Source organism: Mastacembelus armatus, chromosome 7, assembly GCF_900324485.2.
Source record: "Mastacembelus armatus chromosome 7, fMasArm1.2, whole genome shotgun sequence".
Classification (NCBI taxonomy): domain Eukaryota; kingdom Metazoa; phylum Chordata; class Actinopteri; order Synbranchiformes; family Mastacembelidae; genus Mastacembelus; species Mastacembelus armatus.
The window spans coordinates 2,326,393-2,352,285 of NC_046639.1; the positions used below are offsets into that span (position 1 = coordinate 2,326,393).

Sequence of the window (25,893 nt, forward strand, 5' to 3'; positions counted from 1 at the left end):
AAACGTACACTGATGGTATTATTATGATGGCTTTACATGTGTGTAACATGTGCACCTGTGTCTTATCATAGGTGTGCACATGTGTCCACGAATATGAGTTTGACTAACCTATTTACAATATATGTTCCAGTATGTGACATCAGCTTGACAGAGTATATCCATATCTCTGTATGAAGGATTTAATCCTGTACAAAAAGGGGAGCACTTGGTTCACTGGCATGACAAGAAGTCATTGTTTACCTAGTCCTCGACCCCCATTACCTCTACACCTAGCTGCCAAAACTCAAGCCACTTCTTAGCTCGCACAAAATGCATTAGTCCTAAGTGTACCGAAGATTGTTATGCTCTTTCAGTGGAAAACACAGACAGGGGCTGAGAGGATGGCGGTCTAATAGACATTTGCGATATTATGACAGGAAGGGGAAGGCCAATAAGGATACGATTACATATATGGTCATAGATATTATTATTATCATTCCTGGAAAATTCTCTGAAGTGTAAATATTACAAATAAGTAAAATATGTGTGACCACCGGGCTCTGCACTGGGTTATTTAACTCATGGTTTAAAAATACCCAGCACACACACAGACATACTGTATGTATAACAGTATTGTATCCCAGTGGTTATATCTGACTCATATATACAATATTCAATCTCATATCCTCGTCAGTGCAGACATCAGCGAGGCCAGAAACCAAAAAAGTTAAGGCAACATTTTCCTGGTTTAAAGAGGCCACGCTGTTAGTTGAGGAATAGTGCATCCTTGTTGATTCAAGCCAAATCTCTCTGCCTTCCCTCAGGTCCTCTACTGTTTTTCTTTTTGAAGACCTAGGTTTTAATTCCAAAGGCCCTTGATTAACCTCAGAATCAACAAATACTGTTTTATGGGAAGAGGATGAGGATGCAGTAAAGTCAACAGAGCTGCGAGGTCAAGACAAAAAGCGGTGCAAACAGCTTGACTGAGTCAGAAATACAAACATCTGCAGATACAGTGAGTGGGCCACTCTGTGTATGTAACCTGATGGCAAATACAAACTCTCCTTCTGCTAGAGAGGTGAGTGTCTACATATCAGGACTGTGACGTCAAACGCTTACAGTATTTCTGCATTTTGCTGTGACCAGCACATTTCATTTTTGCAGTATATAACATACTGAATTTTAGAAATTGATTTACGTAGTCTGTGATGGACTGGTCCAGGGTCCAGGGTGTACCCCTGCCTTTCACCCAAAGAGAGCTGGGATAGGCTCCAGCAGATCCCTGTGATAGATGATTTAGTAGTAATCTATTTTTAGTCATTTACAACTAAAGTACATGCAGCAGTAAAACTGTCTCATGTGTCTCGGTGTCTTTCTATAGTTGTGGGGGCAAATTTTAATTTGACATCATTGTGGGGAAATTTTGGATGGATGTTTGTTTGAGGAATAATGCATGTCCTCACAAGGATAAAAGTACAAGTAGGTGTGTAGGTCTAATTTACTGAGTATTACAGCCTCACAACAAATAGTATTAAACATGCAGACACACATATGCACACACACACACACACACACACACATCAACGGCTATTTCTGTGCTGGCATGCATTAACAGGCACATTGAAAGACGCTAACATGCACAAACACACAAACATAAACACATAAACATCATCTGTCCTTTTGAAGAATCTGCAAGTTTACATAACAGAATTACACAAAAAAGTCCAATTATGGCATCACTTCTGTCAGAGTGTGAATCTACTCCCTACAAAGACTTATTGAGCTGCTGTCCCTTTCATGTGGTGCCGCGTCAACATTCAACAAGATATCATTTCACAGGAATGAGATGTGTGTATGCTTTTTATGGGTATAAAAAAACATTCTCATAAATTCTGGCAGGAGGAGAGTCTGTCCTGGCTTGTCCTGGGAGAGGAAAAAGAAAAAGAAAGAAGACAGCAAGGCCTCTGACTTGGCACCTGAACAGGGTTAGAGGGATCTTTTATGTCCATAAATCATTCTCTCTTAATTCATCCCTTTATCCTGTGAGATAGAAAGAAGGCAGGGAGTTTCTGACAATATTGCGGCTGCTCACAGGGAGGTAAGAAAGTAGAATTACAATTACTAGTAGATGTTAGCAGTTTAAATACAGGTTACAAGCACTATATTACAACCACTGCAGAGTGGTTGTAAAAATAAATTCTTTCAATTCTTTTTGTACAATAAAAACAATCATAAAGTGCCGTGGTGTTTGTTTGAAGCATCCAACGGCCGAGGGTTTTGAAGAAGATATTTATTATTTGTTTTACGATGTCTGTGAAATGAGATTTTGCGTTTGGGCTCATTTAAAGAACTTGGCACAAATAGTTCTGTATGTGCAAGTCTGTTATAATGTTGATAACGATAAACTATTAAAGGCTGTGCACCAACACCCCCTACTACACGCACAGATACAGCTTTTTTTTAATCTATACAACATCACAAGATACCGTAGCTACATCGAAACATGCCATGCTGACCTCTCCATCAGGCCTCTGGTTCTGGGTCAGGCTGGGGTTAGTGGGCTGGCTCTGGGACAGTTTTTGGGACTGCCAGGATGAGAGTTTGTCCTTTAATTCCTGGTTCTCCTTCTTCATCAGCTCCAGCTCTTCCAGTCGTACTCGGTCCTCCCGCTCCTTCTCCTCCCGGAGGTTCTCAATCACTCGTTCCTGCGACAGCGAGATAGTAAAAGAATGAGAACGTAGTCTGAGGTGTAAGTAGTGTGATGGTAAAGTGCCAAGATAGCTACTAAGCACTAAAGCTGGTTGACATTTAGAAAACGTTATAAAATTGATGTTTACTTCGATTGTGTGATTACAGTTGATCCCTATCATTAATAAAGATTTTAAGGCTCCCCACACAAGTTTCCAAAGCACAGACAAAGACAAATTCATAAATACCCGTCATTAATAATATGACCATAAATAACAGCAGATGCTGTTAAGTATATCAAAGCCAAGCAGACGGCAAGAAGAGGAAGGAAAAGAAAGGCTGAGGGACAGAGACAGATTTATTGAGAATGAATTGGACAGTACTGTAGATCACTTCCTCACATCTCCACGCTGCCTGCTGATGATCATAATTTTCTCTGTGATGTAATCACATCGGGCAGGAGGAGGGCCGCAGCTTTAGATACTGGCCTGAGACTAAGTCCACACCATGGGCGGCAGAGCATGCAAGGTGTATGTAGTAGGTGCATGTTAAGGTGCATGTGTTTAGGTGTGGGCTGAAGTGATTATCAAGGTGTTTATTCAGGTGTTTATTTAGGCACAGAGCACAGCTCAGCAACAAGGTTTTACGATGTGGCATCACTGCATGATTGGCAGCTCTAAACCCCTGGGTAATTGGACAAATACACCCACTAACTAGCCCTGGCACAGTAACACAGTGCACAGTGGGCTTTGGAAGAGGGGGCAAAAGAGGGAGAGAAAGAGACCACATGGCTAATGGGTCCTGGGTGTTTTCCCCACATCATGAAATATCTCGAGGATGTTTGGGGTTTAGGGAAAGAGAACAGGATGTGATAATAAAACCTGCCTCTATGAGGCTTAAGTGTGGAGCATACGTAAACACAACAGAAAAGACACCCATAACATCACACACACACACATACACCAAAGAGCAAGGCTTGGCATGGGCACAATGCTCTAGCCTGTTAATTAGAACCACAGCACTGTGGCTAGCAACTGGCTCCAAGAGCAGGTTTGTGACAGGGTGTGTGATTAGCAACACACACACTCACTCTTGTAAACACATTACACACACCCTGTGTTGGCCACAAAGTCTGAAAAGCTCGCCAATGTTCTCCTCATCACGGCTGAATTATATGTATGCTGCATCAGAAGTGGTTTCTGGGTAAACAGATAGGCCAACGCAGAAAAGGGATTTACAGTTTATTGTGCCATTATGCTATTCATTTCAAAGTCTGTCAGTAACAAAAACAAATTTAGGCGATAAAAGATCATTTTAAGTGAAAACTTGTGTTAGTCCATGTGGTGCAAATGTAATGAAACTCAAATCGGCCAATGGCGAGTCTATTAATGGACTGATGTCTGTGAAAACAAAGTTAATGATTCTTGATTGAATGAATATACATTCAGTGTGTAATTCAATGAAATACAATTCAGCACAATCAAAGGATGTAATAGTAGAGGAGATAAACACACACACACATATTCATCCATTAATAACTCAAACATCCCTGCGTCCGACTCCACTTAAACTTTTTAACACATGATTAGTCTCAAAGTACTTAACATTATGTAAGTGAGGAAGGAGTGATGGCTGGCTGAGCACTAATGTTGTATCTGTTATACAGACCTGCTGAAAAAAAAAAAAAACTCCAAAGTTTAAACTTTGCTGGTTTTCACCTCATTGTTTGAAATGTTGCAATCAGGATATACTTCTCATGTATGGTCCTAATTTTGTCATGGACACCTTTTTTTAGAATATCAGTCCAGTGTGTACCCCACCTCTTGCCAAAGATCAGCTCATATTTAAGTCAAGCTCATGTTGCAAACATAATATTTCAAATTCAAAGGTATAAATATACACACATATGCAGAGTGTGCACACTGTAACACATATGATGTGGCAGCCACTGGTAAACAAGCAGTGCAGCTGGACTTCCACATCTGTCCTAACTGGGAACTCTTAACCAGAAGCCAGTGCCAACAAACTGTAAACCAGTATCCATCTTTTAGCCTGTAGTACAAACAAACATGTAAATGGGAATCATTTTTCCCCAGCAGTGCCAAAACGATCATTTTTTAGACTGTAGCACCAACAAACTTTAAGCCTGCAACAAAGCTAAGCAAGCTGGAGTCACTCTAAAATCAAGGTAATATGTGTATAGTGCCAGACTAAAATTTGACATCACAATGGTCATAGTCAGTACAGTATAATATCAATTCCTGTGTTCAAGCCTGTCTCCAATTAGAAATCTTTGGCACCATGAGTTCAAATCCATAAACACATTTCTAAAGGCTTGTTTAGACGAGAAAAAAATGTTTTTTTTATTTAAAGTTGTATTTTGCAACAGCAAAAATGACTTTTCCCCAGGAATACTGTAAAATCGTCAGTGTTTTATTGGGTAAATGATCTGTGCAATGAAATACAGTGCATTTTACTGAAAACAAAACACCACAGTGGCCAGCGAGGCCGTTCGTTTTTAGTGTTATGGTGGATCCATGCGCGTTCAGTAGTGCTGAGGTGAGACTTTATGGAGACCAGCTGCTTTCTCATGTTGCCAGAAAACAACAAACACTGAATGTTTATGACCAAAATTAGCCCATCTACTCACCAATCTCACCCATGTGGAGTAAGGCTGCTCAGTTCACCTTGATTCACATGTTAGTTTGTCAGCACTAGGGGTTTTCTGCTGTATCCACTTAAGCGTATGGACATGGACAGGACTTTGTTTGTTACACCATTTGTCGAGGTTTTAGTAGACCAGTAATCCAATTAAACCAAATTAGTAAGAAAGGTGAAACTAAGGCTAAACCTCAGAACATAGTCAGACACAAATTTGGTATTAAACTAAGCCTGGACCAAGACTCTGTATATTCCATAGACTTTTCACTTTATGGCTTCACTATTTTTTTTTTTGTTATGTAACACTCATGCTCACATTTAGTCTTTGTTTTATTTCTTTATATATGTGTAGCTGTGTTGTTTGTTGTTGAATTTCCATCTCAGTCTGATCCTTTGTGACTGTATATCTCTGACTAGCTCTGTTCAGTCTCTTCTTTCATATGTCTCTGCAGAAGTTACTCTTTTTTTTTTACTATGCCTCCACCCTTGCATTCCTTGACCTCTCCCTCCCTTTGTGCTGAGGCCACCTCTTCCATCAGAGCTGTTCTTCTTCTGGCATTCCACTTTTCCATCCTTCCATCCCTCCCCTTTTCAAAACTTCTAACCTCCTCTTATTCTATAGATCATCCCCTCCCTGTGTTAATCGCAGTTACAGACAGGGATAATCCTCTGTCTGTGTTCACCTTAGACCTCCCTTCTCCCAGTGCCTCCTTCTCTCACTTACTGTTTTTAGTAGTGTGGTCCCAGGCCTATAAATTAGGAGGCTATGTCCGTAAATGATGGCAGCGAGTCATAGCTACAAGAATGCAACTTAATTAGCCATACACCAGCTTCCCGAAGGAAAAGTGTGCCTTCATGGTTAAAAATTTCCAGACTTTTCCATTTCAAGTGGTGCTGTAGTGGTTTCATTTTGAGTTCGTTAACATCTGACAAACAAGTATTATCCTCTTCATGAATGCAGATTTTATTCATCACACCATCCAACTAACAACAGAAATCTCCCTCAACCTGGATCCTCAACTCGAGTCTCTTTTCTCACACTCTCTCTGTCAAATTTGTCAAATCCACCCTTTCTCTTACAACATCCCTCACTTTGTACTGTACCTTTTCTGAAAGAGCTTCCTCCAGTGTGGCCAGGGCTGTGTCTGTATTGCTGGAGTCAGTTTGAAGGCCCTGAACTCGTTCCCTCAACCCAGCCAGCTGTTTGTCCTTGTCTTTTAACTGCTCCAACAGGTTCTCAATCTAGAGGAAGAGGGAGCGAAAACAGAGCAAGCAACAGGCTCAGGTTATAAACATACGGGTGTGAAAAAAGCTCATAACAATTACAACAATTAAACGATCATGGACAGAAAGTTTCAATTGAATCTGAAAGGGTAAGTAGCAGTCACTGTCATGCAGTGAGTGTCGTGTGTGTATTTATCTCGTGGGAAAGGAAATTTCGGCTCAGATTCAGTTTCTCCAGCATGAACAAAACTGTAGTTCAGATGCAGTTTTAAACCAACAGCTTTGCCTTTAAAGTGTCATGGACAGCAACTCAGTGCTGTACCAGTTCCATAGAGTTGTACTAAGAGTTAGTTAGTTCAGTCCATTGACTTTCAGAACTGTGCCTCTGCCTTTCTGTGGCTAACCTCATGTCGCTAATGTGGTGGTGTAATAGTGAGTTGCGGTGTTCAACAGCTTTTATCTGATGATCATCTCCAAAACAGAACAAAAACACACACAGACACACACACAGGTTCACACACAAACGCAAAATGCTCCGAGCTGTACCAAACAAAACACTAGCAGATGCAGCTGGGGCAGGGCCCAGTGCAATGCAGTGGGAGTCTAGAGGTCCATAAATTTGTTCCAAAGAGACAGCACATCTGGTGACAGGACATGGTGACATGCTTGTGGATTCACACCATATCTAGTGTAATGTACATTCCTTCAAATGCTGAATTAACACAATCCTGATCAAATGTAGTTCCATTTGAAAAGTTGATATTCTTCTTGAGAGCCCTTAAGCCCCACAGAACATGTCTTCTTTAGCCGTTTTACTACAGACAGACAAAGCACCATTCACTCACTGCTGCCATGCATTAATACCACATTTGACCCAAGTGGCCCTTTCTCAGATCAGGGCTTGTGTTGAACAAAAGAGAGGCATATGCACTGAAAAGAATTCATTTTTTTAATGAACATGAGAATCCAATAAAAACAAGAAAAGCACTTCGGGCCATCAAGAGACCACATTTTAACTGAAATGGTAAAAAAAAATGTCCAACGGGGTGAATAAGCTGCATTCCAGTCATGGGTACATAGACAGATAATGTCCAAATCTCCACAGCTATTTTACAAATGAATCCAATTAGACTCTAGACTTTGGTGTTCTCTGCTCCCTAAAGGCCAAGAGCAGGGACTTCAAGGAGCCATCTTGGTTTTGGTAATGGAGAGAAAGTGGCAGGAGGGGTTGGGAAAGAGCAGCCGAGACCCTCCGGCAGATCTTGATAGGTTAATGACAGTCATTACACAACCAAGCTGAAGTCTTTGGTGGGTCAGTCCACAAGCGATAGCAACATAAAACCCTTTAGGGAATGATGGGAAAGCTTCACACTACCAAAGTCAGATAAAATTCCCAGCAATTCATGATTGCCATGGGCGTGTTTGATGAGATTTTAGGGTGGACGCTGTGAGAGAGAAAGGGACAGAGTGAGGCAAAGGTTATGGCTTTCCTCATTTAATATTTTATGTTTCTTTCACTTTAAATGAGTGGAGTGACTATTTTCCAAGGGTCGTAAGCACGTGAGCGCTAAGCTAAACACATTTTAACATTCTCAGTCTCCAAAGTATCAAGCACAGGTGAAGCCCCAGCAGATTATATAAGACTGACACTGTGACATGCTTATGCAGTAAACACAGAAGGAAGTGCAAACAGAGACAAATTATCTTCCTTTGGCCTTTATAGCAGTTCAGCAGCTTCACATATCTTGTTTTCCTAAATATGCAACAAATATATACATATGTACTCAGGCATACCCCTGCTCCCTGTTCCTGTGGGCACCACAGAGACTTATTTCAGGTCAAATTGAGCATGTCACCCCTGGTCTTAGATAAATGATTACATTCTTCACCAAGCTTAAGTTTGCTTTGGCCTGGTCGCACAAAATAACAAACCCTAGATGAAATATTTAGCCTCGTAGCTTGGACGTCTGTGAAATTGTGCAGAAAAACATTAAACACAACTTAAACCTTGTAGTTGTGGATGAAAATGATATGGATATGGGAAAGAGGGCTAGGAATTCTGTCAGAATTCTCAAACTCCAAACATACAGTGCTCCTGGATGAGAAACGCCTTTTGCGGCCAGGCGAGGTGCAGGGTAGCTGTATGCCTTCTCAGGAGAAAGATGAGCCTCCCTTCCAGTAGCTTGGTTGTTATGATGAGAACAGCAGTCATTCATTTTATCTCTCAGTGTATAAGGCTAACTCAAACTATACTCCTGCATTTCTCTCTCTCTCTTTCTCACACACACACACACACATATGCACAGAAAAGACACAGACATACCCGCACACACAGGTTTTTATCATTACACCACTGTGCATATGTCATCCCACTCTCAAACCACACACACCTCCCGCTGAAGCAGACCACCTAGAATAGCAAGCTACCATATAACTCAGGCATTGCAGTGTGGGCTGTGTCTCAGTGAGTCTGCATCCTCATGAGAAACTGTGACATCTGTCTCAGTCATCTCCAACGCACATGGCTCCCCACTGTTTGCAGCCATTCTCTTTTGAGTCTTATGACTTTATCAACAAGCTGATAGGACGGGACGAGGTACTCCTCAAAAGTGGGAGTTTTAATGCACATTACATTCCACTGGCCTTGACTTTGCAATTATATTGACAGTTGTTTCTCCAAAATACAACTAAAGTAAAGTCAAGTACTCTAACATATTTCATCAAGATTTTATCACTAGAGATTTTGCAAAATAGTTGCTGACTACTAGAAATAAAAACTAATAGGATGCAGAGAGGAGTATTACAGCTGCTAGTAAAAACATAACAGTACTGCAGCACAACCAAATTACTGTACAGGTACATACAAAAATATGGGAACCAATATGGTTTACAAATTAGTGCAGTCACGTTTTCTCTGATTTAGCAGCTAGTTGGTAAAACAAATGGTGAATGGGCTGTGAAATTTTCATCTGTGGAAAAAAAACTCGTAATGGCACTTCGAAATCCCAAGTGATAGTTGACGTATATTTATGTAAAGTCTGTTCATGGGGCTCAGAGATGTGCTGGGAGACTTATTGCAGAATTGCAGTCTGTTGAATATCATGATTAGGACATGCTGAGTTTTAATGTAATGGCAGAGAAGTTAGTGAAACACTATCAGGCCCTGTGTCCCTGGCAAAAAAAAACTGTGATCTAAAAGCAGCTTGTTCCGGAGCAGAACCACAAACCCGGTCGACCCATCTGTCTTCCATCCAAACTAAGAGCTAGAACTCTGTGGCCTCCTGAGGAATAATTTCTGTAGAACACAAAAGAGACCAGTGCAGAGCATGACCACCATAAAAATACAATCATTTTTATTTTTAAAACTCTTTTGGACCAATAAAAATACCAAACAATAATTGGTCACCCTTTCTGAAAGCAGACTCATTACTTTGCACTTGTCATCACCTCTGAAAATATGACAGGGACAGTTGTAAAACCCAAAGATCCTGGCACCGGCTCTGCATGTGCATAAAGTACATGTACAAGGACGCACACTCCCCCCCAAACACACACACAGATACACAGGGGGACAATAACCACAAACTGAACAATATGTAGTAACACAGCGTGTACTTCCCCAGAGAAATCTAGGTCACAGTCAAACAGAAATACGATGAGGACGGCATACTGGAAATATCATTCTGCTACTTCAAGTGCTCCACAGTCACATAGCGTGATCCAAGAAAAGCATATACATATTAAAATTGGATTTTTTTACTCAAGCATTTACACCTGCATACTGTTTCCATCGCCTGTCATCAGGGCCTGTTGCTTCCCAGATTAATAAATGACTTCCTCCTGCTCCTGAGCACTCAGATGTGTCTCTTTGAAGAGAAACAGTTTGGTAATGAAGCTCGGGGAAAGACGGTGACCTTTTCGGTGAAAGGAGGGTGCGTTTGCACTTCATTTAGCCCCTGTCCCACCACCACCTCACGTACTCCATCTCTGCCTGTGATACAGAACATGTGGAAGCACTGATACTGTGTAAGCTGGCGCCCCCATGTGGCGATTTGCTCCCACAAGCCAACTCCAGAGTTAACTTCAAATGAAAAAAAAAAAAAATAATGTTTATGTTGTGTTTATGTTATGTCTTCCAAGCATCCACTGAGTAAGGACAGCAGGCTGGCACACAACCACAGAGGAGACTCTGAATAAGTGGACTCCATATCTGTGGGATATCTGTGACAGTAGGGATACAGCCCTCGTGAGACCCACAGTTGCACAACTGAACAAGACACATCTGACCCCATTCTAAGTTTCCTTGAAAGAGTAGGAGCTTAACATAAAAATGTCACAAAACTTTGTACTGCATAAATAGAAAAGGAACTACCACCGTTTGTCAAAACCGTTAAAGTCCTCACCTGAGCTTTCTAAATCGCTGAGTCATTTGCTTGGGAATGTGAAGGGACAACGTAACACACAGAGACCTTTAATGCCGAAAATTACACCTCTCCCATTTCCCCTCATATGACCTTCCTGATGTCACGCTGTTTCGCTCAAGGAGTCATTACTCATTTGTTATCGAGCGGAACGATGGAGCACAATGACTTCATAAGACAAGTGGTGCCTGAGAGAGGGAGGAAGAGAAGAGAGGGTCAAAAAGCACGGTGCTCAGGTTCTGAAATCATCCACACATTCTAAACAAGGAAATGTAGAAGTCATTATTTCTGTCAGAGGGTAGGTTTGAATTTTTGCCTCCAGAGTTTACAGTACATGTCAAAGAGTGCAGAGGAGTTATGAGGTATGAAGGTCTAATAAAGGAATTAAACAAGGGCCTTTTCTCCCTTTGATCTGTTAGCCAAATGAAGACGCCTGGTTACACACTGTACCTGAACACAGAGCCAGTGTTGACTAGACAAACAGGCAGATCCACACCTTTCCTACAGCTAGGAAGAAGAAAAAAAATCAAAGAATAATTAAAGTAGCACACGGAGCAAATAAAAAAGAAGGAATTCTCTGCGAGTGCTATTGATTACAACTGAGGTCTGTGCCTCCAGCAGCAGCTTCCTCTCCATTCCCTCAACATTCATTCTGCTCTAACCACCGGTGCCTGTTAAGACACACAAAGATGCTCTGTGTGCATCAGTGACACAAATACTCTCATTCGAATGCAGGCGCACAAGCACAAAAAACATACGCAAAACCACACACGTGTGCACTTTATACCGACGGAGAAACAAACATAACAAACTCTGGTAAATACATATAATGAGCCTCATTTATTAATAAACATGAATGTGTTTTAGTTTCATTGTGATGACAAGCAACGCTCCCTTTTTTTACTCAGACACATGAAGTTGATATAGTATATGAAGTTGATGTGTATATAGTGATAAATCCGAGTCACACCCAAATTAAAAGTGCAATCACACAACCTCTATCACATGACCTTATCCTAAAATAGCACAGCCTGAGAAAATCTAAAGTGACGCAGAGCACAGAACCACAGGAGAATTAAATGGTGTCAAAAACTGTTCACTTGGTAGCCGGAATATGGGGGTTTCTGCTTCACAAAGTCTTATAATTTAACAACAAATTATAGATAACATAAATATGATTTCATTTATTTAATACCACGTGAAATAAAAACAGCATGAAATGAAACTTGAAATTAAAAAAAAAAAAAAAAAAAAAAAAAAAAAAAAACTACATGCAGACAAAACTACCGGACGGGGCCAAAAAATGTCAGATAGGATCTTCTAATCTGATGAATGCAGCTGCCATCACCAGCAAGGTGGTTAGGAGGCAAAAGTTTATTGCATTATTTTGACTTTACATGTAGGCTAAAACCACAGTACAGTTTCATTCTGCATGAAGAAAAACACAAAAACGTCTATTCTAAATTCCTGGACTATAGTGAACCAGGATTGAAGCTATACCCTAAGTAACTCAGCTACATGTGGTACTTCACAATGTAATTGTGATTAAAAGTGGGTCAAAGAAGCAATGTCCTCTAATATGCAAAATTACAAAGAAAGATTAATTGTCCACACTTTCTCTAAATGTGTTTGTGCTCAGTGCTAGAACTACTGTTCACAGAAACTCTATTTTAGGGCTCTGATTCCTATATACTTTCATCCACTATCTGAACATATTAAACTCCCAAAAAACTATGATCAGTCTTAATTTACTGCTTCTAAAAACAATAATATTTAAGTAGCTTGATAAATGAGGCCCACTGCCTGTGTATATAGACATGCTCATAATACATTTTACATTTTACTCTGCATGTCCATTGTAACATGTGGATTATTCTGAACTTGGAGTATTGCTCTCCGGGGAATACGCACAGAGAGTTTCACACACACACAATCAGACTGTGATTATTATCAAGAATGTCAGGCTGGGCTGAGGCAGTGGAGGCTTCATATAAAACTGACACACAAGTAGACATCCTCCCCCTCTCCCAACATATTCCTCCACAAAGTCATTTACACAGAGACCCTCCACTGTATCCACTGCATTCATACATATGTATTACACCCCCCCAAACACACACATGCACACACACACACATCCAACATACAAAGATGCAGACGTGCAGACAGAGAGTGACGGGGAAACAGCGAGAAAGACGAAGCAAGTGTTGTTTTCATAGTGATTTCTCCAGGCCAACCGCAGTGCAAAATGAGCAGGCAGAGACTCCTGCAGACCCAGAGCTGTTCAATGAAGACAGATTGCACTTGTGCAAGCTAGGCTGTACGTGAGTGCGAGTGTGTCTGTGTGTGTGTGTGTGCCGACCAAGTCGATCCACGTCCATGCTCCTTAGGCTCAAGACCCTATCTGTGCCCCCCTCAGCTGCGGAATGCTGTGGTGATTGCTGGATAATTACCCTGGCGCTTTATTCCTCTGCTCCTAGCACCATTACTATTACTTCTTTTCTTGTTTGAGAGGGAATGCGAGCACTTTGATCTGAAATAAATAAAGACAAAAGAAAGAGCAAGACAACGTATGTGGCCACTCAGCGTGGGCCACAGCAACTGTGTGTCAACCTGTAAGTTTTGACCCAGAGCCAGTTCGTGGTGATCTGGTCAGACAGGACAAATGCTACACACAGTCACAGGGTTCAACTGGGAGACAAAGAGTCAAAGTTTGACCTGCTCTGAGAGGGTCAGGCAAAAACTGAAGTGCCTGTCTGACATCTTAACGTATGAAATACTAACACTGGGCTGCCAACAAGTCAGGTCAAAACAGGCCAACCTGAGTTATGGTCCATGTCATTATGAGGATACCGTCAAGTTTAAGCTCTTCATCGAGTCAGAGAGTCTTGAAACAAGTCAGATTTTTTGAATTTGAGTGCACGTGTTGTGGTCAGGCAGAAGACGGACTTGAATAGCTGTGGCCTGACATATGGCCCAGCACTGGGTTTGTCTTGACTGATGTGTAGCCTGGCTCCAATCAGCCAGCCTCAGGCTCTCACCATTAACCTCGGCTGATTGCTGATAGGAGCAGAGGGGGATACACGGGGGCCTATCACAGGCTGTTTACCGGAACCTCCCCAGTTCCAGCAGGCTTATCTGTAGTCATGTCTCTGCACTGTGATTGGTCAGATGGAATCCATTAGGATGAAAGGCATTGGTGGCCTCATCACAGATCTATCAAGATCACACATGCGCTCACACACGAGCCTACACATATAACAACGATAGAGCCTGATCTATGAGGATCTCTGAGAAATACAGCTGTGACACAATCACTCACCTGGAATATTTACGGTACCGAGGTGACACCGCTGGTTAGAGCTCAGTATTAGCACTAGCACCAGTAATTATTTTAGTAACCAAGTCTCTGTTAAAGTCAGTCCTCAAAAAAAAAAAAGCCAAACATTTGTTGACTCTGGCTTCTCAAACGCTCAGATGACAATGCTTCCTTAGTGTCCTGGTCTTGATTGGTTGTAAACCGGCGACACAACTGGTGTTTTGAACTATTGTATGATGTTTTACTGACAAAACAATCAATCACAAAAATAATCATAATCAATAATGAAAAGTGTAGCTCTGGTGGGTTTCCCTTAAAATTACTCGTCATCAGCAATGATACAATATGCCATGTTTTTCAACAAAATCCTTCCTTTCATTTAACAAACCAGGGCATGCTTGTTAATCTGTTTGTAATGTTGGCTTCACTGAAGCAGCAGTAGAAGCATTCTGGATTAAATAGTCATTAGCAAATATTCCTGCTTTAGATCAGGAAATAGCTGCACAAACACAGCTAAGAATCCAACCAAGCATTCGATACTATCTTCTGCAACTTTTTTCCATAACTCTGTGTTATGGCTGCATTTTTAGTCATTACTTAAAAGAACCCAGGTCTGATACCCAGCCCTTGTAATCATCATTATCACATTGCAATCAAACTTATTGCACTGCTGAAGGAAGGAAGTGGTTTATAACTGAGAGAAAGAATGTCTGTCACGCACATCTGGACACACACTGAAAAAAAAGCACACAATGCTCATATTTCTCCATTGACAGTAAATACAAACAAACCAACACATACACAAAAACAATAAACACTGTGCCAATGCTGGACTAATATTTTCTTTTCTCCCAACATGCAGTACTTCCCCACGCTATCCATATGCATCACACTCAACAGTGCCAGTGCTGTTTTGGGGTGGCGTGGGAGGAGGAAGAGAAATGAGAGAGAAAAGGGCACTGAAGGTTGTTCTGAGAAAACAAGGTCACCAAAAGACTGCATGGAAATAGTAGTTAGCTAGAGAGAAGACAGTCAGTATGCATCCAAAAAGGAACATGGAAATAGGGTATATTTCACCAAGGGAGGAGCGACTGGAGTAAGTAGAGCTGGGTAGAGGAAAGAGAGTCAACGTAGAAGCCAGTGAGTATCTCTCTCTCTCTCTCTCTCTCTCTCTCTACTTTTTTTCAAAAATCAAAGGGGAACCTGCACCGATGACACCAGGCCAGAGCAAGTGCTGAAAGAGCCTGGAAGAGGGTGCACTGAACCAGAGCTAGGTTCCCCAGAGAACGTCTATGGGAGACCTGTTAGACGCGATCATAACTGACAGAGGCTCTTGTGTGCAGGGCATCCTTCAATACAGACACACACACACACATATGCCCAGCACAGTCTGAGCAGATGTAATCGAATCTCCCTGTCTGTGGTTGCTATAGGGAGGCAACACGATAGGGGATACTATACTTCCACGCACACAGCCAGGCTTTTTAGAAGCATGAATATGGATTGAAAAGACCACAATGTTTGAACATGAATAACACATGTATACCAAAACCACACCACAACCGGCTATGCGTGTGTACGTCCCCCATCCCCTACATCCCCTTAGCAAAAGTGGAAAAAAAAGGAACCAAAATTGAAAAAATAAATAAATAAATCCATCATTATGCATTGGTCATGGTCTCATAGACCAAGGGCAGGAACAGAGCTTCCACTGTTCTGGGTTGTGATACGCAAGACCCAAAATGTCCGATCAAACCTTCTGTAGCATATGTATTAACCTACAGCAATCACATCATGGTCTCGTGCACTAAGCCCTGGTGACTACCCTTGGAAAGGCTGGGAACGAAAGATAAAAATCCTTATGCTTAACTGAGACAGGATAGAGCAGCATCAAGCGACACATGCAGCACTTCAAGGCAATCTCTGCAGTGCTGCATTATAATAATTTAAAAAAAAAGACTCATTGTGCACTCTGGACTATCTGTGTCTCATCTGCCTACCAGTCTGGGAGCGATTTCTCCCGCATGTAAAGTATCATTTTCTGTATAAAAGAGAGGGGTTAAAGAGGGACAATTTTACATTCAGAGGCTCCACACTTCAAACATGGATCAGGGCAACAGACCATTTTACTTTAAAGTCAAAGAAGTCTAACAGATGAAAGTGTGGTTTTACTGAAGTACTCTCATTTATATCTACAGGAAGGAGCCTCTTGATACTTATATACTAATGCAAATATGTAGAGTACAGTACAGTCAGAGGTAAATCTGTTAAAAGTGAGTGGATGCTGAAAAATTCAAATGAAATCAATAAAACATCAGTATATTAAACAACGATAGCTTCAATAGCTTGGAGGTCAGAGTACAAACCTGCAACATGAGCTCACGAACAACAGCTTAATACAGCAAACAGACTTCCTGTTGTTATTTACATTTAATGTCTGTTCCATTTAATATTACAACCCCAGACTGTTTTTGCTCTTAGTTCTCCAGATGCGTATTCCTTATGACTGGAAAGAGAGTATAAGCACACACACACACACACACACACACACACACACACACACACACACACACACGCACATAAAAAGAAACATAAAGGCAGAAACACTGTGAGGTGAAAATTAAGCGCTTGATGCAACAATAACAGAAATGTATTATCTTAACCCTCGATCAGACTCAATCAGAGCTGACAATTTTATGAAGAGGAGGCTCAACACTCACTTGACTTGATCCAAACTAAACTTCATCTCATTGTCATGAAAACAAAAGCAGCACTTTTTCCACAGCAAATATTTTAGATGCCAAAAACATATTCAGACAAATCCCCATAAGCTTCTCAGATCAGAATTCAACAGTTTTAGTACATTCACTCCATCGTCAAGTGCAGAAGATGTGGCCTTGATATTTAGCAAGTGAGTTTCAGGAAAAGGCTTTAGCCTACACTGGGAACCCAAAAAATTTCAAGTAACTGGACGTGCTTGATGTTCTGTAAGACGTTGCACCTCTCATCCGAGTAGCTTCTTCAGTTTTGACTAACTAGTTTAAACTCTGGTGAGTCTTTAACACCTAGACAGGTCGGTCACCAGGCCATCATGTGTATCGTTAAGGTCACCTGAGCGTGAAGGTCACATGAGTGTAAATCCTTGACTGAGAATCTCCACAGACACCTGCACTGGCTTCAGACTTCAAACGCGCTGGGTTGGTCTATGTCTTTTACAACTGGAATGCAATAACTTACTCAGGATTTAACTGAAGAAGAAACGAGCTATGATTCCAAGCTGCACTCCTCTCATTTCCTTTGTATACAGATCTGTAAGTTATAGCCTTCTAAGACTGCTGGAAAACTGGGAATTTGGAAAACAAATCAGACAGAGAAAGTCAAGAGTACACAGTGTGGCTTCACTGTGTACAGACTTGTCAAAAGAGATGTACTTTGTAAAGGAAAAGAGTGTGTGGTAATCTAAATCATAGCTAAGAAACACAGATGTTACACTATTTTGATCTCAGATTTAGGTTTTAAATTCCATTTGAACAATGTCATCAAAAAAAGCATATTCCTTTTAAGAAATATTCCCATGGGATGACTAGTCATAACATATTACAGGGTCCGTTCACCCAAATTACAAGAATTAGTTTTTGTATTTGTTTGTTTTGGTTTACAGGCACCACCAACATACTTTACATACTGGGATTTCATTTGTGGTGCTCCAGGCGCTGAAAAAATATATTTAAAAAAATCAGCAACATGTCTTTCCAAAAACAATGTCGTGCTTACTTTGGCTAATCCAGCTTATTGTTTTTACTGGAACAACTGTCTTACCGAAGGCAGGGTCTCTATAAAAACTGCTGACACTGGATTGAAAAAAAGTTTCTGTTCCTGGTACACCACAACCATGTGACTGAAGATCAAAACCAGGTGAACAACACCCAAGAGTCTTGCTGTTGCATGACGTTCAGTCTGCATCTGTATCTTTCCATCAGCACTGGTTGTAGGAAACTACTACCCTCTCAAATATCTCTAGCACTGACATGTGAGCAAGTATACACCATAACATTACGACCACTGACAGGTAAAGTGAATAACACTGATCTCTTTACTGGGGCACCTGTCAGCGTGAGGGGTATATTGGGCAGCAAAGCTGATGTGTTGGAAGCAGGAAAAACAAGCACACAGAAGGACCTGAGTGATTCTGACTGGGTCAGAGCATCTCGCAACCTGCAGGTGTTGTTGGGCGTCCCCAGTCTGCGGTGGATAGTACTGATCAGAGGTTGTCTCAGGAAGAACTAACAGTGAACTGGCAACAGGGCAGCCAAGGCTCATTGGTGATGAGGTTGGCCTACTGTATATTAAACTTTAAAGCTTTATTCATCCTTTTCAAAACAGCTATAGTGGTGATATCACTGCTAGAAGGGGTTGAATCTGTCTAAAAAGAAATAAATCTGTCTACTTTTACAGTACAGCTTTAGACAAACGTGTGCTCTTCCTGACACTAGAACTATGGAAACAAATGGCTTTTCAGGAGATGCACAGGAGAGACACAGCTACACTAACTGTTATGGTGAATCGGTGTAGCATGGTGGGGCAGTGGTTAGCAGTGTTGCCTCACAGCAACAAAGTTCTGGATTTGTATCCTGTTTGAACCTGGGGCCTTCCTGTGTGAAGTTTGCATGTTCTCCTCATGTCTGTGTGGGTCCAGATACTCCAGCTTCCTCCCACAGTCCAAAGACCTGCAGTTTGGGGTTAGATTAATTGGTGACTCTAAATTTCCCATAGGTGTGAATCTGAATGAGTGTCTGTCTCTATGTATCTGATAGACAGGTGATATGTCCAAGGTGTAATCTGCCTTTTGCCCAATGTCTGCTGGGATTTGCTCCAGCTCCCCCTGCAACCCTGAATTTTACTAAGGAGTATAGGGAACACATGGATGAATAGATGGTGCATCTATTACAGATTATCATAGCTCAAAGCTAAAATTGTACTTATGGCAGTAGATTTACAGCATACGGAGCGTGAGATTACCTAAAATGCTCTGTCACTTCTTAACTAGTTAATGTAGAGAAGGAATCAAACTGCAGCGTTTTGTTACCCATACAATATGACAGCATTATGGTTTACCCTGGTATAGTATCAAATCAAATTAGACTTTATTTATATAGCAGATTTCATAGAGATTTATGCATTTCAAATTGCTTTAGCATGGTTTTTTAAAGTAATCTGACTTTAAATTGAGCTCTGCCCGTCACAATCTGAGTCTTAATGTTTTCCCTAGATCTGGTTCAGCGTCTTTGTTCTGTTCTCCTGCTCTTCATACTCCATCCCTCTCTGCTCACACTCACCTGTTTCAAATCTGTGCAGCCACTCACTCACTATTCGAGAGGTTTGGGAGCACACAGTGTAAACCTTCACTGGCTACTGTTCCAACCCAAATCAACCTAATTAGTGTTTCCAGTTCTTTAGTACAAGTCACGATACTGAATTATTAGGTGGTTTTGTCAGTGAATTAACATATTTGCCATCGACACCGTAATGAAGTTATTATAATTCCTGCAGATTTTTTTATATAAAGCTAAATTATTACCAAACTGCTGGAACAGTTGCACTTGCCAGAAACACAGACACGTCAGCTCTTTTGTCAGATTCAATTTTCCTCAAGAAGTCATATTACATCTGAATGGTTTTTGGAAGCTGTTTGGAGAAAACTCTCTACCTGACGCACACGAATGAAAAAAGGTGGAAGCAGCCACAGTTAGGATTAAAGATTAAGACTAAAGTGGACAGAATATATAACACACGTCTATGAGCATTTTAAAATGGCAAAATGTTGAATAATTATGTCAGTTTGTGTTATTTCAACTCTGGTTGACAGCAAAGACCAAGATTACACCAAAATTTAAGCGACTCCATTCAGGACACCTTAAACATGTTTGATTTGCTTGATGCAGGATTGTTGTCAGTGCTGAAGAGCACACAACCGTCGTTTTGTGAGGAAATACATCCGTGGCATTTAGGTTTATATCTGGGAGAACCTCTTACTGCAACACACACAGAGCTTGTCAGTGCATTTTACCGTACAGTAAGCCAGTAGTAACTTATACAGTATAAAGCCCAGAAAGGAAACTAACTCTGACTCTCAGTTGCACTCCTGCCTTTCCCCTGAGATGCAGCACTGTGAGTTATAGCCCTTTGGGACTGCTGGAAAATAGGAAGCTTGGAAAACGAATCAGATTGTGGTCAGTGTGTACAGTGTATTCATAATGGAATAAAACACCCGTCAGTTCACAGTGTAAAATATCTGGCTTAGTATTTCATTCAAGTATCACTTCTTTCTCCACTCATTTCACATCAACACATTTAATATTAAAGAAATGCTTGTTAAATGTTTTGGCTCATTCACCGCAAGAGAGTGGGTGTAAAAGTATGCACAGTGGACAGCGTGCTGAGAGAACAGGAGGAAAGGTGAAAAACACAGGGATACACAGCAACAGGCAGCATGAACACAACTACATTTTGAGCCTGCAGGGATGAAAATGGTAACTGGTGTAAAACAGCTGAACTGCACAGTGAAATGGAATAATAAAATAAACAAATTGTACTTAAAGTTTTGAATCCAAACTTCAAACCAAACTTCTCCAAAATGAACTGACTGGCAATACCAAACCTTTAATTTCTAAGAATAAAGTTCACATCAGACATGAATGAAATGTCAGGAAGCAGAGGGGCCCCATTTATCAGCTACAAACAAGGACTTTATCTCCCTTGAATAAAGAGCTATAGGTCAGACCCAAAGGAGTATAGCACAATATAGGGTGCACTAAAGGTCACCTTTAAACGTCTCACATAGAAACACCTGGAGGTCACATAAACATAAAAATGCATTTGAAGATATTTGTGCACACATACACAGACACTCACAGATTGATGGCACCGCATGTGACCTTTGAAGCCCTACTTCATTGAACTCAGCAAGGGGGAGGGCGAGAGGAGAGAGAGGGAGATCTTTTTTAAGGACATGAGAGGAAACAAGGAGGTTGAGAGGGGAGCTTTATATGTGTGTAATTGGTCCATAGAGGAATTGCCAACATGCACACCACAGGTGGCCATGGGCCCAGTCTAAATGGCTAACCTTATAAAAGTCTTTAAGGCCACTCATGCATACACACACTCACATACACACATGGTGTAATAGTGCTCAACTGTTAAGTAGCAGGTCTCAATATATACACATGTGTATATATATGCTGTGTGTGTGTGTGTGTGTGTGTGTGTGTGTGTGTCTATAAGATTATCAAACTGTCTCACCATCTATTCACAATGCAATTACAGTTTCATGAGGTCAGAACATGAAGAGACAATATGTTACTGATCTTACAGAATTCCTGCGAGCTTTAGTTTTGCCTGGCAAATGTACAATGGAAAAAATGGAGCAAGGTAATTGTGTTTCCTTGAATGCAGGTGAGCTAAATTAAAAGGAAGTAGCTGGATTCATGTACCTTCTTCTGCAGGACATTAACCTTCCTCTCCTTGACATCAAGCATGTCCTTCATGTCTCTGATCTCTCCTGTTAACGTGCTCTTTTCATCAGTCAGGTCCTGCAGCTGCTTGGTCTTCTTAGTCAGCAACTGCTCCTTCTCCTCCAAACGCACCCGCAGAGCATCCACCTACAAATAAATGAAGACACAGAAAAATGAGACAAAATGAACAGTGAGACTGCAATGGAGCTGCTGTGCAATGCAAATGCTTATACTAATACACAGGTAGACAGACAACAGTGGGTGTTATAAGTCTGTTTTTACACTGTTTAGCCAACCAGGCAGATGGACAGGCAAGCATGGGCTAGAAGTATTTTTAATAGATTGTACGAGGCACAGTGATTCAGATGGATGTTTTTTCCAGTTCTCAGTCAGGTGGCCCATATATTATTTTTTCAACCCTGGACCTGACATATTTCGACACATTTATTTGTTGAAGTTTGGAAGTAGTAAAACTTCAGCTTTGACCTAATGTCCATAATATGAACCACTGTGGACTGATGCTATAAAAGTATGTGTGAGAGAAAAGGAGCCTGGAGCCCGTCCCATCGATTGTTATTGAGTGTTGTGTGATTGGACCAGTGCTGCCACAGATCAGACTGCACACACACTTTGCACTCGCACATTAAAATCCTCCGCATCTGGCTGCATGCACTGAGATGAGTGATATCTAAGCTCACTCCAGAACTTCTTCTTGGACATATATCAGCGTTCGGCCGCACCGCCTACAGTGACACACGCGCACACACCCATGTGCACAAATGCATACATGCACACTCTTCGCTGGCCGTCATGAACACAAACTGTGCTCCACTGTCGCTCTTCGCAACACATGATTACATTTCCAGCACGGTCGTGGTGAAATGAGTGAACGCATCTGAACTTCATTTTAAGTAGTGCATGTGTCCTTTATATGAATCCAACACACACACACACACACAGATAAAGGGAAGCAGTAAAAAGGGCTTGTTAAAAGTCATTTTTACAAGCATATCTTGGACACAGAGGGGATGGTGTGAAAACACTTAAAGCACATTGTGCTTTTGTGCTTTCCAACTCGTCTCCCAACGATTTCAGGGAAGATTCATGAGGAGAGGGAGTGTGTCAGGGGAAGTAACTGCCGCAGAGTAATGAATTACCTTAGTACATTTCTGGGGTAACTTGAGTACTCAACTTTAGGATAATATCAAAAGAAAACACTGTAATTTTTAAAATATCACAATCTATTTTAACAGTTTCAGTTACTGCATACTGAGAGTATAATAAGCTATCGTGCACATACTGTTGTACTGAGGGTATGATTACATTATAAAAAACTACAATGAGTTCCACACACCTTTCACATTAAACTAAAAGTGCATATTCCCTTTCTTCCAGAGAGTTAAATTAAAACGAAGGCAGTTAGCTGAGCTTTGCATCCAGACAGGAGACAAGATGCTTCACCCCAAAACTGAAAAATACATCTTTTGGCACCTGTTTAGAGATGTGCAAAGTATGCCTACATCGTGACATGCACTGCTAATTTTCTTTATATAAATGATACCAGCTGAACCAAAGAGGTTTCTTTGGAGATGACTAAGTTTATCTTATCTTATCTTAACCCTCTGATGCACCTACAAAAAAGTCAGTGGGAACGTTATTGATATATTTAAATATAACAGTGTTTTGATAATTAAATGGTAAGTAAATAACAACAATAATGTGGCACTAAACAGCAAATACCAGAGCGAACATACTAAAAACAGAACTGAGAGCCACGGCTGCATTGGGCCACAGTTAGATCTGATCTGCTCGTGCATGTGTGTACGTGCATGTGAGAGGTCACCATGGGCTCTTCTCCAGAAGTAGCCCAGCAGCCCCAGGTCTAAGATGGTGAAGTATTTATCTCATATTGCTTCTCTGGCAGACAACCGGACTCTAATACTGAGCCCTGCTCTGTCCTCCCCACTCCACACTAGCACATACACACACACACTAGTGACACCACTAATCTTGTGTACATACAGTGTGTCAGTGACTGCGCATTATCGTGCACTAAGGCCCATGTGCTGCCACAGGAGTGTGTGTGCATGTGCATGTCTTTGGCTCTGTGTGTATGAGCGTGAGGAAGGAAGAGTAACCCCCCCCCCAACTCCACCTGGCAAGGACCAATTTAGCAAGAATGTAGCCGAGAGGCCTAACAGGAAATCCCTGCTGTCTCACCTGCACTTGCCCACTAAGCTGTGATATTATTGTGCAGACGCCCTGCTAATACCCTCTTAAAGAGCTTGTTGCTGCCAAAAACAGTACACAAAAAACTAGGCGAGAGATGGACAGATGAGGAGGGAGGGATGAAGGGGTGAAGAGGCGTAAGGATAAAAGTGAGTGGGGAGAAGAATGTGGGTAGAGATGATGGGCATTCCTAACAGATCATTTGGTTTAGCAGATTAACACCACTGAGCTGCTGCTCCTCTACTAGGTAACACTAAAACTACTTTGGCAGGAAATGCTGTACGGCTTTATCAGCTGGCACACATGCTGAGATGACAGACAGCTAACAAGCCAGGCTGATTAACCTCTCTCATTCAATTTCCTCTCCAATTTTCCTCTCCCTCTCTTCTCAATGTCATCTTCCAACAATAAATGTCTCGCTCACCCGACCACTTCTAACTCTCTCTCAAAGCTCCACCAATTCATCCATGGTCCAGAGGTGCCATTTAAAGGTGCTGGTCCCTGTGGCAAGACAAAGTGATGTCTCGATTTTTCCTCAAGTCCTCGAAACAGTTTGTCTTTGGGACAGGCCTGCATTTTCTAATAATGACTTTGTAGGTCTGTGTGTTTCTGTGTAGATTTGCACTTTCCTAGACATTAGGAAGGAAGGACGCAAGGAAGGAAGGGAGGAAAGAAAGACAATTAAAGAAGGAAAGAAAACAGAAAGAAGGAAAAGGTGAGGGAGTGAGGTTGAGGGTCCCACTGTGGCCCAGTTTGGCCCTGTTCTAATCCAAAGGGACAATGAGATTGCACCGAAGTGTCCCTCTGAACAGATGAATTAAAAACACATCAATATCACCCCATCTCCCCCCAAAACCCCACTTAAGCTTTCCAGCCCCTCACTCACCACCACGTCATTTTAAAAAATGGTTGTGATATGTTTTCAAGACTTGTGGCTGCAAGATTATTAATTCTTTTCAATATATGGTATTTTGTTAAACAAATACATGAAGTGTTTTCAAATGTGCATGCTCACATGAACATATTAAACAGTTTTCTACATGCACATACGTATACATCCTGCACTGAAACAAGCACACACATATATAAACTCACAATCTTTCTCTTTGACTTCTTCTCTCATGCTTGCAATGACAGCCAAATGTGGATTCTGGACACTGGTTAGAAAAGTAAAACAGAGGCTTAAAGAAAACAACTCCACTGTTTGTCCTCACCTCCCATTTTCCTGCCTCACATTTCATCATAAAAGTTTTTCTGGCAGGCGAATCTGCAAAGGTATCAGGCCCGGCGTCGGCCCCTGGCCGAAATAAACAACACAGGGACTATATAAGAAGACCACAGTTAAAACGGCAGAACCAGAGACGATGGTGAGACCACAGCAAAGGCCTGGGGACGCACTATTGCATACAAACTGTTGCACACTGACTCATCCAATTACGACTGATATTGCAAGAAGACCTGCAGTTTGAGACAGAAAAAAAAACATTCCTAATATGATCTTAAATCGACCAAATTAAATATTTAAACATCTCTGACCTTCACACATGCACACACTGTCATAGATCATCAGCCATTCTCATTTTCCTGAATGTCACTTCAGCTCACAGCACCACCATGAAAGTTCTTAAATCCCAGGAGTGGGTCTGGGAGGGTGTATCTGAAGTTTGAACTCAGGTCTGCTCGGGTCGCTGTGGTGCACTACGCACAGCTGTGTGAGTCACTTCTCTGGCTGCATGGCGTCCAGCCAGCCTGAATAAATACAGCAAAGGGGAGTCATTAGACTTAATTTATTTAAAGATCTCTGCTGTGAAATTAATCATCTAAATTTATGATATAATACTCAACTAAATCTTGTTTTTCT

The 25,893-nt window shown here is 41.4% G+C and overlaps 1 protein-coding gene across 1 annotated transcript in view; it reads right to left on the bottom strand.

Moving 5' to 3' along the window:
* LOC113146209 (ELKS/Rab6-interacting/CAST family member 1-like) overlaps positions 1-25,893 on the bottom strand; it is a 133,502-nt gene that overhangs the window by 80,687 nt on the left and 26,922 nt on the right. The window contains exons 9-11 of the mRNA XM_026333551.1: positions 21,783-21,950; positions 6,433-6,570; positions 2,496-2,684 (exon numbers count right to left, since the gene is read on the bottom strand). Coding sequence (XP_026189336.1) covers positions 2,496-2,684; positions 6,433-6,570; positions 21,783-21,950 — 495 coding nt within the window. The remainder of the gene's footprint in view (positions 1-2,495; positions 2,685-6,432; positions 6,571-21,782; positions 21,951-25,893) is intronic.